The sequence below is a fragment of the Nannobrachium achirus genome (genome assembly GCF_963921795.1).
Source record: "Nannobrachium achirus genome assembly, chromosome: 23".
NCBI lineage: Eukaryota > Metazoa > Chordata > Actinopteri > Myctophiformes > Myctophidae > Nannobrachium > Nannobrachium achirus.
Genome location: NC_137830.1, coordinates 39,931,842 through 39,948,401, shown reverse-complemented (window position 1 = coordinate 39,948,401; position 16,560 = coordinate 39,931,842). Strand labels below are relative to the sequence as shown.

The window sequence follows — 16,560 nt, the reverse complement described above, 5'->3', positions numbered from 1 at the left end:
GCTGTGAGTTTGTAGATCTGCTATTTCTTTTTAATCATGAAAATTAGTGCAAGTCTTTGAAGACGCTGACCTGTTTCTATGTCAGTGGTGCTCAAACTTCTTTCATGTGAAGGACCCCCAAAATGATATGTATTTGGCCACAGACCTCCATCTCAAAATATTTAGTTCCAGGGACCCCCGTTTGCTTAAAAAATGCATATCAAAGATTTGCACACATTTTCACAACTTCTACAAGCTGTTTCACAACTTCTACATGCTCACAGCGCGGCACTCAGTGTCGTGTTGTGAGCTTGTATATCTGCTATTTTCCAATAGCTAAAGTATAAAATAATTAAGGCCCCCCCCCCACCTTGAGCCCTAGTAACTCAGTCCCACTTTCTCCCCCCTTGTGACATCCCTACTCCCATGCATGCCTCTCACAAGGTGTCATGTCATTGCACTTCTGATTTGGGCTGTTCCTTTTTCGGCGGTTGAGACATAACTGTGAGGCAGGAGCCCCTGTGGTCATCCCAGCTGCTTTGTCCCGCTATATCACCCTCCACTGCCTGCCTCAGTTCTACAGTCCTACACTATAGTATACCTCACTGATCATAAACGGTGGAGCTCATTAGATGTCTTGCTTTATTATGAAACAAAGCTCTGTGGTATAACAGACACTTCTATTAGGGATTCACATAAACTAGCGAGGAACTGACATTGATTTATTTACACATTTGAGGGCAACATTGTCCCCGGTGACGGCAATAATAACAGTGCGACAATGAAACCGGATACCTCCGTGATCATGTCCCGCTTGAGATTAGATGTTACTGCAAGTCGTGCAGAGGAGATGGGCAAATGGAATATGAGAAGGCATTTCATTACCTCCGCCTTGTTCAGTGAGAGTGGGAATGCTATGTGATTACCACATATTACTGCTCATTACTGCGCAGACACCTGCGATTACATTGTCCTATAATCACTGCTTTGGTGTCTAATGAAGGGATACATCTATTCAGAAAGTGGGGCATGACATGAGCGGTGGCCCATGCATGCAGCGTTTGCAGCGTGTGGTTAATTTAGCTGTTCCAGTGGTTATCAGAGCACACCACATTGCTGTGCTGGGACTGTAACGAGTCATTGATATTCAGCCTTCAACTATGTATCGTTTAGCCAGTGCGGTTTGCCTTCTGCCTTGTAGAATAATTCCTTGTATGGGCTTTTTAAATGAAATCAATGTATCATCATTTAAATTAAAAAAATTAACCTACTGTAAGATCCACATGGTTAATTTACTGTGAGAGTAAAAAAGAGAGAGAGCGTAACTCTGTGTTAAATAAATACAGAGGATTTTACTGTGCGTGTGTGAAAGTGGCTTCTGTTCAAGTGCATGCACAAAGGGGAGTCAAAGGAAGAATGTCCCATATTAATCTTTGAAGTGGGTTCCAACATCTTGTCAAAGTCCTTGATGTGGATAAAGAAAATGGAGCTAATAAGCATGGAAAACAAATTAGATCTCTGCTGGATGGCCCCTGACCTTCATTTAATGAGTGTATAAATGTTCATAAAAAACTCTTAGACAGATGCCCTGGCTTCTTGGAATAATACCAACACATTAGCAGCCACTCACAAGAGCTTTGTTCTCCAGGGGTAATTTCTCTGCAAATTCTTTATATATTTTAGGAGTTTAGCACCCATACCATTGAACAGACTAAAGTGGTTAAATAAATCAAGCAGTTGATTTAATCTAATTCAAATCCCTTATCCACATGATGCACCTTAGAATCCAAAGGGTGATAGTTTGCTACCTTTTCTGTTGTTCCCCGTCTTTCCATCCCACAAAATGTGTCACTTCTGTCTCACCTCTTTCCACACGTTCTTAGAGGACACGCACGCACGCACGCACGCACACACGCAAGCGTGCGCACACACACACACACACACACACACACACACACACACACACACACACACACACACACACACACACACTCTTGTTGCTGGTTGTCCATTCTCCTTAGACAACCGAATGATGTTGAGGCTTGTTTAAGGCGTCTTTGAATCTCATCCATTGTGCAGGTGTCAGATATTACAGTATACTTCTCAGGTATTGGAAGGTAGGAACAGTGAACAGCTATTGATGGTTGTTGGGTGCTGTACGTGCACGGGAGGCTGGCACTCAACTGTTTTCTGGCTGTTTTGTTCTTTCTACTGTTGGGGGATACACTCTCGTCTCCACACCTCTAAGATGTGGAGGTTGTCGTGGAATTCTGATCAATCAATAATCGTTGTCGTGGAATTCTGATCAATCAATAATCGATGAGGCAATTAGGAGACAATATTCTAGGTGGTGATGGTTAGGTTATGTTTTATGTGCATTGATATCATGGGGAAAAGTACGATAACACTCATGTCAGTGGTACGGTAGTTCTGCAAAGAGGCACAAGTCAGACAACACGTCACTCGCATCTTCTGAAAAGCATTACCCCGAATTGGAGTTCGGAAAGCTGCACGTCAGAAAGTCTGAACTCTCTGACGAAAAGTTTGTGGTTGGAGACAGTATGGACAGGCCTTTAAGTTAAGGCATAAGAGCTGGTACTTAAGACAATCAAAATAGAGCCTGACACTTAATAGCTACTATCAAGTATCATATTGTATCATAAGGCACATAGATGAATGAATATCATAAGATGAACAACATAATGTACTGTAGATAAGGTCATCGCTAAACAAAGGGTAGTTATTAAATGTAGTATATCAAATAATGTAATATTAAAATATGTTTTCACATAGGATCAAAGGTTGTATGGTCATGATTCACCTCCATCCTGGATGGCTCGGTTCGAGGCTTAACATAATTGTTATAAATATTTTTGTAAAAGTCTATGGCGAAAATGAATGGGGAATATTAAGTGACACCAGGACTCTACTTCCGCTGCGATGCTCTATTCCCAAAAGCCTGAGTAGACGATAAAATTACCAAAAGTTGAAAGTGAAATATCCCTTCAACTGGTACCAGGGAGAAGGCCGTCAATGGTATTAAATGTCATAGAAACTAGTCATTACTTGTGCCAGCAGAGCGTGCAAGTACTGTGTTCGGCTGGGGGACTGACCATAAGTCCGAAGGTTCATTAGTCCGAAGGTTCATTAGTCCGAATTTAGTTAAGGTTACTGAGGTTAGGGTTAGGGTTAGTTAGGCATAGTATTCTTAACAAATTCGGACTAATGAACCTTCGGACCAATGCCATGGCACCAACACTGGCTGCGTATGTATTGTACGTATGTCGGTGTCTGCCCGTGTTTAAGCCCGTAGCCCAATTCCAAACTTGTTTGGAGAAGATCATGTCAGTTTTTATCTAAGCAACCAATGGACATCTCTGTAGGAATCTCTAGATAGTTCTATAGTGATTAATGCCCTGATTAACATTACCCTGACATCCCACTGCCCTTGCCAAGGCTAATATGCCAATAGAATTCTCACTGGATGGTTCTCACAAGCAGTAACCAATCAAGAGAGGAATTGAGCCTGCAATTTCAAGTGGATCAATGTATCCTAATCCACAGTACTTTATTGCTCTGAGTTTGAAGTAGAATGGTTTGCTGAGTTGCATGCTTATTGCCTCCAGTCTTAAAGTAAAAAAAGAAATATACAGTATATATACGGTGTATATATATATATATATATATATATATATATATATATATATATATATATATATATTATATATACTTTTACACAAGTAGCCTATGTATGTATGTAAAGGGCAACAAGAGCAATTTTCCCCCCCGACCCCAGTTGTGTACGATTATTTGATTGTTGGACTGCTCTCTGCCTCTTTGGCATACTCTGTATTGCTCAAGACCAGTATTTCACATCAATCTTGATTAGTCAGTCTGGTATGTATATTAATGTTTTAATAGCAAAGCAGTAATTGCCTGGAGGAGTTGATTTTTTCTTTTCTTTAGTCTGCGGAGAGTCCCATAGTCCCCCTCACATGAAAGTCATGAGCTGCCAAGAAATATGATTACAAATAATTCATTAACTGCTTTTTAAACAGCGGGGTACATGACGGAGCACCAGTTTTCAATGCGTATTATCAATTGGCCTGCAAGTCTCGCAGGGCAACAGATGAATGAGCTTCCTGGCTCATTCAGAAAGCGTGTGTGACAGGGGGGCTAGACTAAAGCTGGAAGCAACCTTGCATCACCAGGCTATTCCACGCGGCGGAAAGCCTGGTTCTCATTCCAAACTGACTGGGGTGATCCGATAGTGGCCACGCCTATGTAATTCTAGAAAGTGGTATCCCGTTATATATCTGGTTGGCAGCGCTTTGTTTTTGTTCGCACACATGAATGCTGAATCGAGCAGTCAAAGTATTTGATGGCCAAGGGAATCTGTTTGGAATAGCATAGATGCTCTAGGTTTATGCCCGCCTGGTGATAAAAGGTTATTTCCGCTCTAGACCGGATCAGAAAACTGTAAAACTAGTTTATCCCAATCTAGGCTGTTATCCCAGTCACGCTTCCCTGGTGAAAGCCAGCCTAGGTTTATTAACCACCAACAAGTAAACATAAATCTTTGTATAACCAGCTCAAATTGGGGGAGGATACGTTAGTCCGACATGACGTCTCATTACTCCGACTACGCGTGCATTTAGGCTTAGAGATAGGGTTACTAAAGCCTCGAACAGAGTCGGGTAGTGCGGTGTAGTCTTTTTGAGTCATAAAACTACAACGTTAACGCTCAAAAAGACTACACCGCACTACACCGCGGTGGAACCGCGGACCCGACTCTGTTCGAGGCTTAACAGGGAGCAGGGTTCCCACGGTCATGAAATTCCTGGAAATATTTTGAAATTAGAAACATATTTTTCCAGTTCTGGAAAAGATTTGGAATTGATCAAGGGTCCTGGAAGGTCCTGGAAAAAATAGCTATGCATTGTTTTTGGTTATTGATTTACTGCCACCATAAATAGACTTTGAGGGTTCCCTGCCATGATTTTCTTACCTTTTGACATGGGCACGTGCGTGTCCATCGTGCACAATCTGCATGCACTCCAAGGTCCGTTTGCGGCGTGCACACTTTATTTTTGTTTCACTGCCTGTCTTTGGGCATTGCACATAGGAGTAAGCGACTGGTTATTGTCCTGAATTATTGTTATAGTCCTGTAAATTGTGTTAAATATTCTGGAAAAGTTTGGGAAATCCATTGGTAAAAATGTGTGGGAACCCTGGGAGAGTCGGAAGAACGCAACGTCAGAGTAATGCTACGCACCCTCACACTGTAGAACAAATGAGGCTTTTTAAGGCTCACAGCCAATCAAGCCAATTACAAACAGCTGAAAGCTGATACACATTCCACACATTCCCCATAAGCCCACAGCACCGCCATCCCTTGGCTCTCAGCATGCAGCTCAGCAGCTGACACCACCATTAGGGCCTTTGGGGCATGGTCACATATCCGCATCATCAGAAGCAGCAGCGCTATGTTCCTGTTCGCTTTCATTCTTTGGGAGCAAACGGGTGATGGTGCAAGCAACACATTGATGGTGTTGACGCGCGTCACATTCAAAGTATCTGAAGCATGGAGTAAAACACAGGTGAACTTTGACTGGGCATCAACCAATAGGCAATAGGCATCGTTGATCTCTCTTGCCAGGCATCTTCGCTTATAGTTTTCTTTCAGTGAGCCATCCACTCCAAGTCAAATGAACTACACACCAGAAAACCCAGTCCGGCACTGCCCACAATCTGCATGAAAACATGGGTAATGTCTCGACATGCGTTGTTATACTCCCTCTCCTACACGTACAGTATATCACATGTGACTGTGCTCGAATAGTTTAGTTTACATTTTATGTAAATGCCCAACAATGTATGTTCTTGGCAGGAATCGCTACGTCAGAATACGAGGATTCCCGCCCCAGCCTTATTCCTGCCCCTCCTCTTTCTTCATGCACTGCACTGACCCAATGCAAACCAGGCCAGGGTGGGATTGCTTTTCTATCTTTCTCCGCCTCACTGGCCTTGACTGACTCTATTTACATTATCCAGACCATCGATTCGTTCCAACGTCTTTCACAGGGCTCCACTGTTAATGTAATTGAACAGGTAATTTTTCCTTCTGTCCATTTGCACTCTTATAAGTGCACAGCACACTCACTACTCCTGTGGCTAGTCTATTGTTGGAGATGTAGAGTATTAATTTAAATCTGAAAGTGTGATCTTTGCGGGTACATTAAAGTAAGGGCAGACCCTAGAAATTGGAACACAAACAGAAACTAACCAGTAAGACTCCCTAATCGGGAGGTAAGCGACCGTCAGGTCACATGTAAAAGAGGCCGGGCTGTAAGTGGCGTTGGTTCCTGAGTGTAGGGGGATGTGTGTGGCAAATGTATTGCATTGTTTGGGCCAGAGAATGTGTGGTTTAGCAGTGACATGGTTGTGTTTCTGTCGGCAGAGATATGTCATTATGTAGGTGGTGCAAATGTGTAACATAGGTGTTGTGTTGAAATATGACAAGCACAGATTATGTTGTGGGGAGCACAGTGGCTGAGTGATGAAAAAGCAGAATTGCCCCTTTATATAGGGCCTGTTTGTGTATTGTATGACATCACGCCACATCAGCTGTGGACTCTGTGATGTCATCGTATCTCCATATATGGCCATCTCCGTATATGGAGATATAAGTCGTCCATGCCCAAGTATGGGCTGGTGAGGTCAGACTTGTGTGATGCGTAGGTTATCTCCATATATGGAGATTCAACATTCCAGGTGTAACTATGGCTGCCCGTATGACGTGAGAGGTGGAGGTTGTGGATTGGCAGGCAAGGAGTGTGTGTGCAAAGTTTGGCATGTCTTGGGGCAACGGTGGCGGAGATATGAGTTGGGGAAAAGTGTGACATGACGGACAGACAGACTGACTGACTGACAGACAGCCGGTGGAGGTTTTGGTAGTAAATGCGACCTGACGGTCGCAATGAGATATGCTCCTCAGAGCACAGATCTCCACCAGGTCAGGTAGGTTATTTTGGGCCAGTAATGTTCGGATTTGCCAATCAGATTGGAATATGAAAAAAAAAAAAAAAAAGATATATATATATATATATATACAAAAACATACAAAAAAAACACTAGTATCTATTGTACTGGCAATGAAATGCTGCCTTCACGATTCGAGGCATTTTGTTCAAAACAGGCCACTCCTGCAAACTTAAAAATGTTCCCAATCTTAGCCAATCAGGATGGAATATGAAAAATCGGACGATCCGTTTATCAGTGAACTCAGTGAACTCTAACACTACAGTTACCATTGCTCAGAGTGGTCTGTATGAGTGTAGGAGGGATGTGTCAAACATGTACCAGAGAATCGGTCTACAATAGGTTTCTACAATTACAGTACATGCAATGTTTCAAAATGATCTTTTTGATATAGTGTGACAAGTGAGTGTAGTGTAGACAGACCATCTGGTGGTAGGTTGTGTTCTTTTGGTTGACATAGATAGTCTCTAGCGGTGTACTGTACAAGTTCCGCCAATAGGCATCCTTGACAGTTTTTCATTTCAACCCTCTTTCCTGAAACCATCATATCTGACCTGAGATGAAAGCGCAAGCACTGACTGAATGGCAAATTGTCTTTCAGAACTTTAGGTTGGTATGAAGATATATATATCTACCGTATATAAAAAAAAATATATATATATATATATATATATTGTCTAGAATATATATAATATATTCTGGACAGTTTTCTTTTGGAAGATGGTTGAGAGTTCATTTGAGGATAGGGTTCCATGAGTTGAGTGGAATTTTTCAAATTCATCTATTGACCCTGTCCAGAGCATCATCATGACATCACCAATGTAACAAATTACAATACCACCCTGTAATGTAGAGAAAAGTTTTGATGAATGTCATTTAGGACGTTATTTTTTTAAATGTAACAACATACAGTACAACATTGTTTACACACATAGCTTATTTAATAATCTGTAGATAGAACTTGAGCTGCTCCCATGGCCGCCCCTTTTATCTGATCTGTTTATAGATGTCATCTTCAGACTGAAAGAAATGATTATACAAGACAACAGATGCAAGGTTTATAACCATTAGATAATTAGTTCAGCAGCAATACACTCAATGGCTTCCTTTTGGGGAATGTTAATGTAGAGGGGTTCAATGTCAAAACTCAATGAACAAGGATGAGGTTACTATAATATTTGCAGGGTTCTCATGAATTTAAAGGACAAGGACTTCGTTTTTTTTACAATGGTTCTTTTATTAGTTTATAATTACAATAATATAGCTTTCACTGGTGGGCGGGAGCATTCGTGTTATTGGTAACAATAAGCCGGCTATTTTTGTCTCTGCAAGACCGAAGGCACGGAGGTCAGGGCAGGGTAACAAACCTCTGCTCCTCAAATCTGTCTGTTATCGTTTTGCAAAACATTCTTTTTTTTTTTTTACATGACTCCTACATATTTTGTCCATCACGGAAATTGGTAAACAGTATCTCTACAGTCATGTGATCTGTTGGATCTTCCATATTCCATCCTGATTGGCTAAGATTAGCTTCCAAAGTTTGCAGGAGCGGCCCGTTTTTGTAGAAAATGGATCATGAACTCATCGTCCTATGCTTGTTTTGATATATTGCGGGGAGTGTGTGTAGTACTGCAGGAGAGTAGAATTTCCAATTTATCTCACCTGATAAGCCTCTGTTGCTATATCCTCTATCTCTTTTTGTAATTGAGAGCTGGGATTCCTGCATGCCCAGATTGAATTGGTCTGAGAGTCTCAGTATTTTGGTTTGGTATGTAGCCTAATAAAATATTCTTGGACAACTGGTGGCTCAGGTGGTACAGCAGCCGCTCCCTCCATGGGTTTAGTGTCGAAGTGTCCTTGAGCAAGACACTGAACCTCTAACTGCTCCTGATGAGCAGGTTGGTGCCTTGCGTGGTTGCCTCCGCCGTCGGTGTATGAATTTGTGAATGTAATGCACATTGTAAAGCACTTTGGAATGATAAAGGCGCTATACAGTTACCATTTACAACCACTGGTTGACCCCAGCTTTATCTGCTCCCCGCATTATAATATAGATGTATCACTGGTGAGTTTAGTAAGTGTATTATTCATTAGACCAATTGCCTTCAACTAATGGACTTAAAAAGAGCCAATTCTCTGCCAGCTTGTATTTAATTAGCCTTGACCTCAACCTTATTCAGTATTCATGGCGACAGTAAAGAAGCAACCATTTACAAAAAATCAAACCCGTGTGAACTGAGCGGTGGAGTCTGTGTGTGTGTGTGTGTGTGTGTGTGTGCGTGCGTGCATGCATGCGTGTGTGTGAGTGTGAGTGTGCCTTGCCTGTTCTGGCCTGGCCTGAACAACAGCGCCCCTCCCTTAACATGTGTGGTCAGAAAAGGTACTACACCACAGGCTTGAGGCTACATACAGACCCACCCACCCACATACATACATACATACATACATACAAACAAACAAACATACATACCTACACACACGGCCACGCTATGGAGACGGTGTGACCACCGCTCAAAAAAAGAGTGGACAATACATACACATGTACACAACACATGTATCTTATGTATACATGAAACACACGTCTCTTCCATACAGACAGGCTTCCAATTAGGCTAAAGCAGAAACTCTTGCTCTTAGAGAGGCCTGCCATCTGCAGTCCCTGCCTGTACCACCTGCCAATGTACATGTCCTAAAGCTGCCAAAAATAAACTTCAGAAGTTGACACCTATGGCCCAAACTGATTATTTCAGACAGATCCTAATTAGCTTAGTCATGTATGCTAGTTATGTATGATTACTAGTCGCCTCAGCCATCACATTATAGCCTATAATCTAGGATATATATACTATTGTTCCTCAAATAAAACCCCCTCCGATGCCCCACATTGACAACACACTCCATATCTGCGCGTTGCAACATTGGGAACTCCTTAGTATATGGTTATGGCTGAGTCATGGTGACATGAGTGTGATGATGTGGTGTATTCTATTATTATCAGTAACGTTTATTTGAATAATGATTATAAATAACAAATGAGAATGTAGAATAATGAAACGTTTAACATAGTCTATTAAATGAAGTTTTATCAACTGTCATTGACATTTTCAGATTCTTCTTTAAGAACATTAGTTCACATTCTTTGAAAAGTTATTGCAGAGGGATATGATATCAGCCAAACGTCTCCTTATTCCTCTCTCTATCTCTGGAGCTGTTGAACAGAACAAATGTCCTTTGGGATTAATAAAGTAGGCCTATACAGTGTACTGTATATCTATCTATGGTATCCATCTCTCCAACACACGTGCAAAGTGAGTCCGCTGCTCCACACATATGGTCATTGAGCAGATGTGCAGTTGTCACGGGGCAATAAGCAAGACACACACACACACACACACACACACACACACACACACACACACACACACACACACACACACACACACACACACACACACACACACACACACACACACACACTCAGTTCAATTCAATAATCAATTGTCAATTCACACACACACACACACACACACACACACACACACACACACACACACACACACATAATATAAGTTATAAGGATAGGTTTGTGACGTATCAGGAAGAAGATCGTCTGTTTTCTTTTGGTTATGTGGAACTGTTGTTTAGACGATGTCGATAACTTGGTTAATTATGTTTTCTTTGGGATGTAGATGACACGAAAATTATGGGAATATTAACAGGACTGGGGGGCCTGATTAATGGAATACGGACCTTACCACGATTGACTGCAAAGAGATAGTGGCAAATGTTTAATTACTATTAGCCATTGGCTAACTCTACTACCAACCACACCAGAAGGGAACGCCTTTCCGCCCGGGGTGATTGGTACTGACAAATTAAATACATACGGCCCAAAAAGGCAAATAACAATTAAACGTGGACAAAGCAAACATGTGACATGTGAGGGAAGTTGTGGGGATGTTTGTCAGGAATAAGAGATGTGTTGTGCGAAAACATACAATGGAAAGAGGACAGAGATAACAGGACTATAGCGGAGGCGGTTGAAGTAGGCCTACTCAAATGTACTAATGTAGCCTATACAGTACATATAGATATAAAATGGGCAGCCAATCTTTAGGATATACACAACATCATGGCTCTTGTCGTCTTGTGTAGAATAACAATATTAGGTGTTTGCTGCCACATCTTTGAACATATCATTTATTCATTTATTTAAACCTGTTGCTTTTGACATTTATTTATACGCTTTGAGCTGTTTCTTTGGCAATCATGTCTTGAATTTGCGCTATAATCCCTTCATTACAGCTGTTGACAATTTGAGAGATGGATTAAATTGCTTGTGCAGGAGAATGCATTAAACAGTGTGGCTCTTAACTGGCTGGGTACCAAATTGCTATGTGGCACGCACACACAGTCACACACACACACACACACACACACACACACACACACACACACACACACACACACACACACACACACACACACACACTAGGATTGGGACCATATGAAAATGTCATGTCACGATTAGTGTGACCAAAGAAATTGCGATTTATGATAATATCATAAATCGCAATTTCTTTGGTCACACTAATCGTGTGATAATATTATCACAGTAATCAAAATATCCCCAACATCCATTATCCTGGGTCGGAACATTTGCCAAAATTTGCTATTTTTTGGCAAAGAGATTTGGTAGAGAGTGGGAAAAAAAGACTGTATCAAGTACGTTGTTTCCAGGTCCGTTTTACCCATTATAAAGGCTTTAAATGTTACCGGATAATGCTGATATGCAGCTAGGCAAATAAAAGGTGAATTGATCCCAGTGCACGACGGAGGATAATTTCACGATAAATTTAAATCTCCACGATGCGATTAATGTGTTTTTTATCGCAATAACGATTATCGTCCCATCCCTAACACACACACAGTCACGCACACACGCACGCACGCACACACGCACGCACACATGCAGCTTCATTTCTTTCCCCCTGTCTCTTAGATATTGCCCGGGCTATTGAGCTGCTGGAGAAGCTACAGGAGTCAGGCGATGTACCTGGCCACAAGCTGCAATCCCTGAAGAAGGTGCTTCAGAGTGAGTTCTGCACAGCAATCAGAGAGGTGAGTCGCCTGCCAGATGGGTTACAAACACTGCCGTACAGTCATAATTAGGGATGGAACTCGAAACAAGGGCCCGCTACAAACTCGATAAAAACATTATCGAGTACCCGGTATCAATAAGCTTTGGGCTTATCAAGCTTGTTATTGATGACATGACGTCATGTTTAAACAATCAAGACACAAGGCGATCAAGAAATGATTACATTACTCTTCATGATATAAAGCCATTTAATACTTATCGCACACTAATGAATGATTGTTTTAATGATATTTAATTATAATATATTGTCGCTGTCGGGCAGAAACCTTGTATCTCCAAGTTTCAAATGTGTATGTTTTTTCGCAAAGTAAAGCCCTGCTTCATCAGACAAGGTTGTCGCACAAAAGTAGTGAAAACAGCAGATCTACTCTACAAGCACACAGGTGCGAGGCGTTGTGTGCTTGTAGATCGGCTGTTTTCACTAGTTTAGTAAAAAAAAAAAAAATGATGAAAACGAATGGTTTTGGACATACAAGGTTTCCACCCGACAACGACGATATGTTACTTTTGTCAATTGTCATATTCATAGATGATGGTCAGTCACAAACTCACAGTCAAAACAATTGGCCTATAAAGCCCGGCTCAATAAGCAGGATCGATAAGGTGCTCATTATCAATACAAATTAACGAGCTCCATCCCTAATGGTGTGGGGGAGGGATGTACTGAGCGCCAGTCATCGGTGAGCTATGCCGTTATCCCACCAAAATTGGCTTGTACTGTACCGTTTTTAACAACTCGAAGCCTGTATACTTACCTTAACCTACTATAGTCCCCTAGGGGTCTATAGTAGGCCCTCTCCTTTTTTCCCCCTACACTAAATATCTTATCTGAAAATAGCTCATCTACAACCTCACAGCATCTCATATTTCCATCACTGCTGATTGGAGCTAGTCATATCCGTGACTTCTGCCAAGTTCTGTTTTACCCAGAATGAATGCTGATTGTAACCTTTCCCACTAAAGCCAGACGTTACTGGGTAATGGCGGGTTATGGATTTTTGTATCCACCGGAAAGCGGCTTTAGAGTACAAATTCAAGGTTTTATTGTACCTCGACGGGAAGATATTTACAGCCAACAAGTCAAGCCAAGTCAATACACCAACAAAGAAACGGTGCAAAGGTCACACTGCACAGCTGACATGTACTGTAAGCTACCCCAGATCAATTAGAATTGAAATAGGCTGTGTAAAATGTCAGACAGAAATTGTGAGGGCTACGTCTACGTTATGTGTGCAGATGTAGTCTATCTATCAGTAGTTCAAACAAAGGACACTCTGATCGTCCTTGTCCTGTAAGACAGGATTTAATTCCGATTGTCCTGTGAGACATGATTTAACCCATTCATTTTTTTACACTTTAGCTATTGAAAAATAACAGATACACAAGCTCACAGCGCGGCACCGAGTACCGCATTGTGAGCTTGTAGATCTGCGATCTTTGAAAAGGCAAAATGTGTGCAAATCTTTGGATATATAATTTTCAAAGCAAACCTTTGTAACTGAAATCATTGCTACTGGGGGTTCCCGGAACAACATATTTTTGAGATGGGGGTCCACGGTCAAATATCTATAATTGTGGAGGTCCTTGACATGAAAAGGTTTGAGAACCACTGATGATAGATGAGTTTAAAAAATATATATATATATTTTTCAATAGTTAAAGCATAAAATACTGGGTAAAGCGGTTAAAATCTTAAAGTGACACAAATGCGTTCCAGGTTTAATGAAACGGGTTTATTCTGTAACGCCACTGTCGGTCCAGTGTCCTCATAGCCCATTTGTTAAAGTAAGGACATGCGTTTAACTAAAACAAAACAACAACCCTGAAAGCCTTGTTAGATGACATAATGCATGTTCTGTGTGAAATGAGTTGAGTTCCATATAATTATGCCGGTGTCAAAACACACAATCACGATGAGTAACTGCAGTCATCAGTATCTGGGGGAAAGGTTCTGAGCTACACATTATGGTTGAACTGTTTGTTCATTTGGTTTGTTTTGCTGTAGCGTTGGTTGTTTTGCAATATGAGCAATTGTGGATTAATTGCTTTTTCACCAGCATACAGTGACGGGAATTTCCCCAACACTGTCTGCAGTAGCAACCAAGCCCCCAGAATATTGAAGCAGCCTCCCTACTGGCCAAAGCTGGAACAGCAGGCGGGGGGGAACTACATGCATAAGAGCGCGCCGCTATGGGGTCTACACAATGGGTTCAATGGACGTCGAGTGACGTTTGTGACGTAATTACGTCTCGATGTAACACATTTTGGCACATAAATATGTGCCAATTTCCCCCACAATGCACCTGGATTAGCTACTTCCGCATGCTTCAAAACGCCACTGAGCACTTGCATTGAAATGAACAGCTGGGGGCAGGGCTATCCGCTCTCTATTATATAAATACTATATGGTAGCAACTAGAGACATGTTTACTGCAGTCTTACTGGAGAACAACAACTGATATAATAGCAGTGACAGGAAGTAGATATTATGTCACTTGACCAATTTTTATGTGCTACGGGTAAATGTTTACCTTTCTAAAAGTATCGAGTACACAAATACAAACTACAGATTATTTTACAGTATATATGCTCCAAAAAGCACAGTACATGAAAAAACTATTTAATCACATGTGAAAACATGACACCATGCTGCATCATAAAAGAAAGAAAAGACTCTTTCTCTATCAGACGAGAGTACAGTTCATAAGTGGCCTCACTGCGGTTTGGAGTAGTGACCTGGTACAGCCTGGCACTGATGGCAAGAAGCTGGTACTGAGTGCATCACTGATCCTTGTGCCAGTCGCTGCCACTGGAGTGTAATCACACTGATAGATAGATACCTTTATTATCCCCAAGAGGGAAAAGTAGTCGCCCAGAGGCGGCACAGCAGTTAAGGTTACAAAGTTACAAGGAAGCATGAAAATAAAAAGTACTGTTGTGTACAGCGAAAACACAAAGCAAAAAATAAGCATCAACAATAAAGAGCAGTCATGAACGTAGTTAAAAAACGAAACCAAAAAATATAGTGTCCTGAACAGTCAATGCTGTGGGTGACGTGACGTAGCGTTTTCGCTGTCCTCGGTGTCAAACATGTATAAATAAAAAATATATTTGTCAAAAACCTTCTGAATATTGTGCAGGACATTAAGCTTTATGTGAACTTACTCAAGATTAAAACATTTCATTCCTCATTTCTTCAGAATCTTCAACCAAACATGGTAAATGTCATCTGGTGTGACTGTCCCGACCTTGTTTCTCAAAGTGGGAACTTGAATAAAACTAAGAAAAAGAATTGCTAAAATTCATTTAAAAATGAATTTAGGCAAAAAAAATGTCTATTTGTGAGCCTATATCTTTTCAAAGTCCAAGCATAATGTTTTCAGTCATTTCTGATCAAAAAGATTTTGTCCCCCAAACCAAAATCATCTGGTGTGACACTAGTTTGGAAAAATTAAACAGGCAATAATTTGGACACCTACTGGGCTAGAGAGGTCCTTCTTCTGTAAGGCTATTCAGCACTCCCAGCACAACTGCAAGACAGGTGTCTGAGGTGAGTTATGATTTTAACATTTTCATGAAATGCCATCTTGTTGAAACTTTGACAAGTGTGGCACTTCTGGATGTCATCTGGTGTGACACCTTTTTCATTAATAAAGCAAAAGTTATTTGAAACTTTGGTCATAATTACATGTAAATCTAGGTTGTTTTGTTATAGCTAGCATGTTGTTAGCATGCTAATGTGTACCTGGTAGCCTCAAGGTAGTCCTAAATGCAGAAAACGTCATCTGGTGTGACACTTCGTCATCTGGTGTGACATATCTGCTTGTCACGCCAGATGACTTGATTGTCACACCAGATGATATATACTGTATTTTCCTACAGACATAACAATAAATAACAAGTCCCATGTTTCTTTTGTCCATTTAAAACATTTTAACATGTTTAAAACAACGTTTTAAACATTTTTACATAATTTAATTTAGCTTCATTCGGTGATACAGCAAATTCATCAGACAGAGCAGAAACCCCTTCACAGAAACCTAAACCTTATATTGTGGTAACACTTTTCAGTGAGTATAACATACTTGGCAAACTTGAGGACTTGCTAGTAATTACATTTTACTACTAAAAACAATCTACCTGACAAATAAATTACATTTAAATGTCTCCTCCTGAAGGTCTTCTACTCAGGTGCTGGACACAAGTGCATCTATTGGAGAGGCCCAAGCTGAGGATTCAGACACCTCCTCAGATGAATACACACAAGGACAGTTTGTCATAATCAAATATGAGGGAAAGCCATATGTGGGGCAGATTGTTACCATTAATAAGGAGGGGCTAGAGATAAACTGCATGAATCAACTTGGAAAAATGAAAAA

The 16,560-nt window shown here is 41.0% G+C and overlaps 1 protein-coding gene across 1 annotated transcript in view; it reads left to right on the top strand.

Moving 5' to 3' along the window:
- Positions 1-16,560, top strand: part of lin7a (lin-7 homolog A (C. elegans)) — a gene marked incomplete at its 5' end in the record, with an annotated part of 51,624 nt that overhangs the window by 10,951 nt on the left and 24,113 nt on the right. Inside the window, one exon of the mRNA XM_080754747.1 lies at positions 12,023-12,141. Coding sequence (XP_080610873.1) covers positions 12,023-12,141 — 119 coding nt within the window. The remainder of the gene's footprint in view (positions 1-12,022; positions 12,142-16,560) is intronic.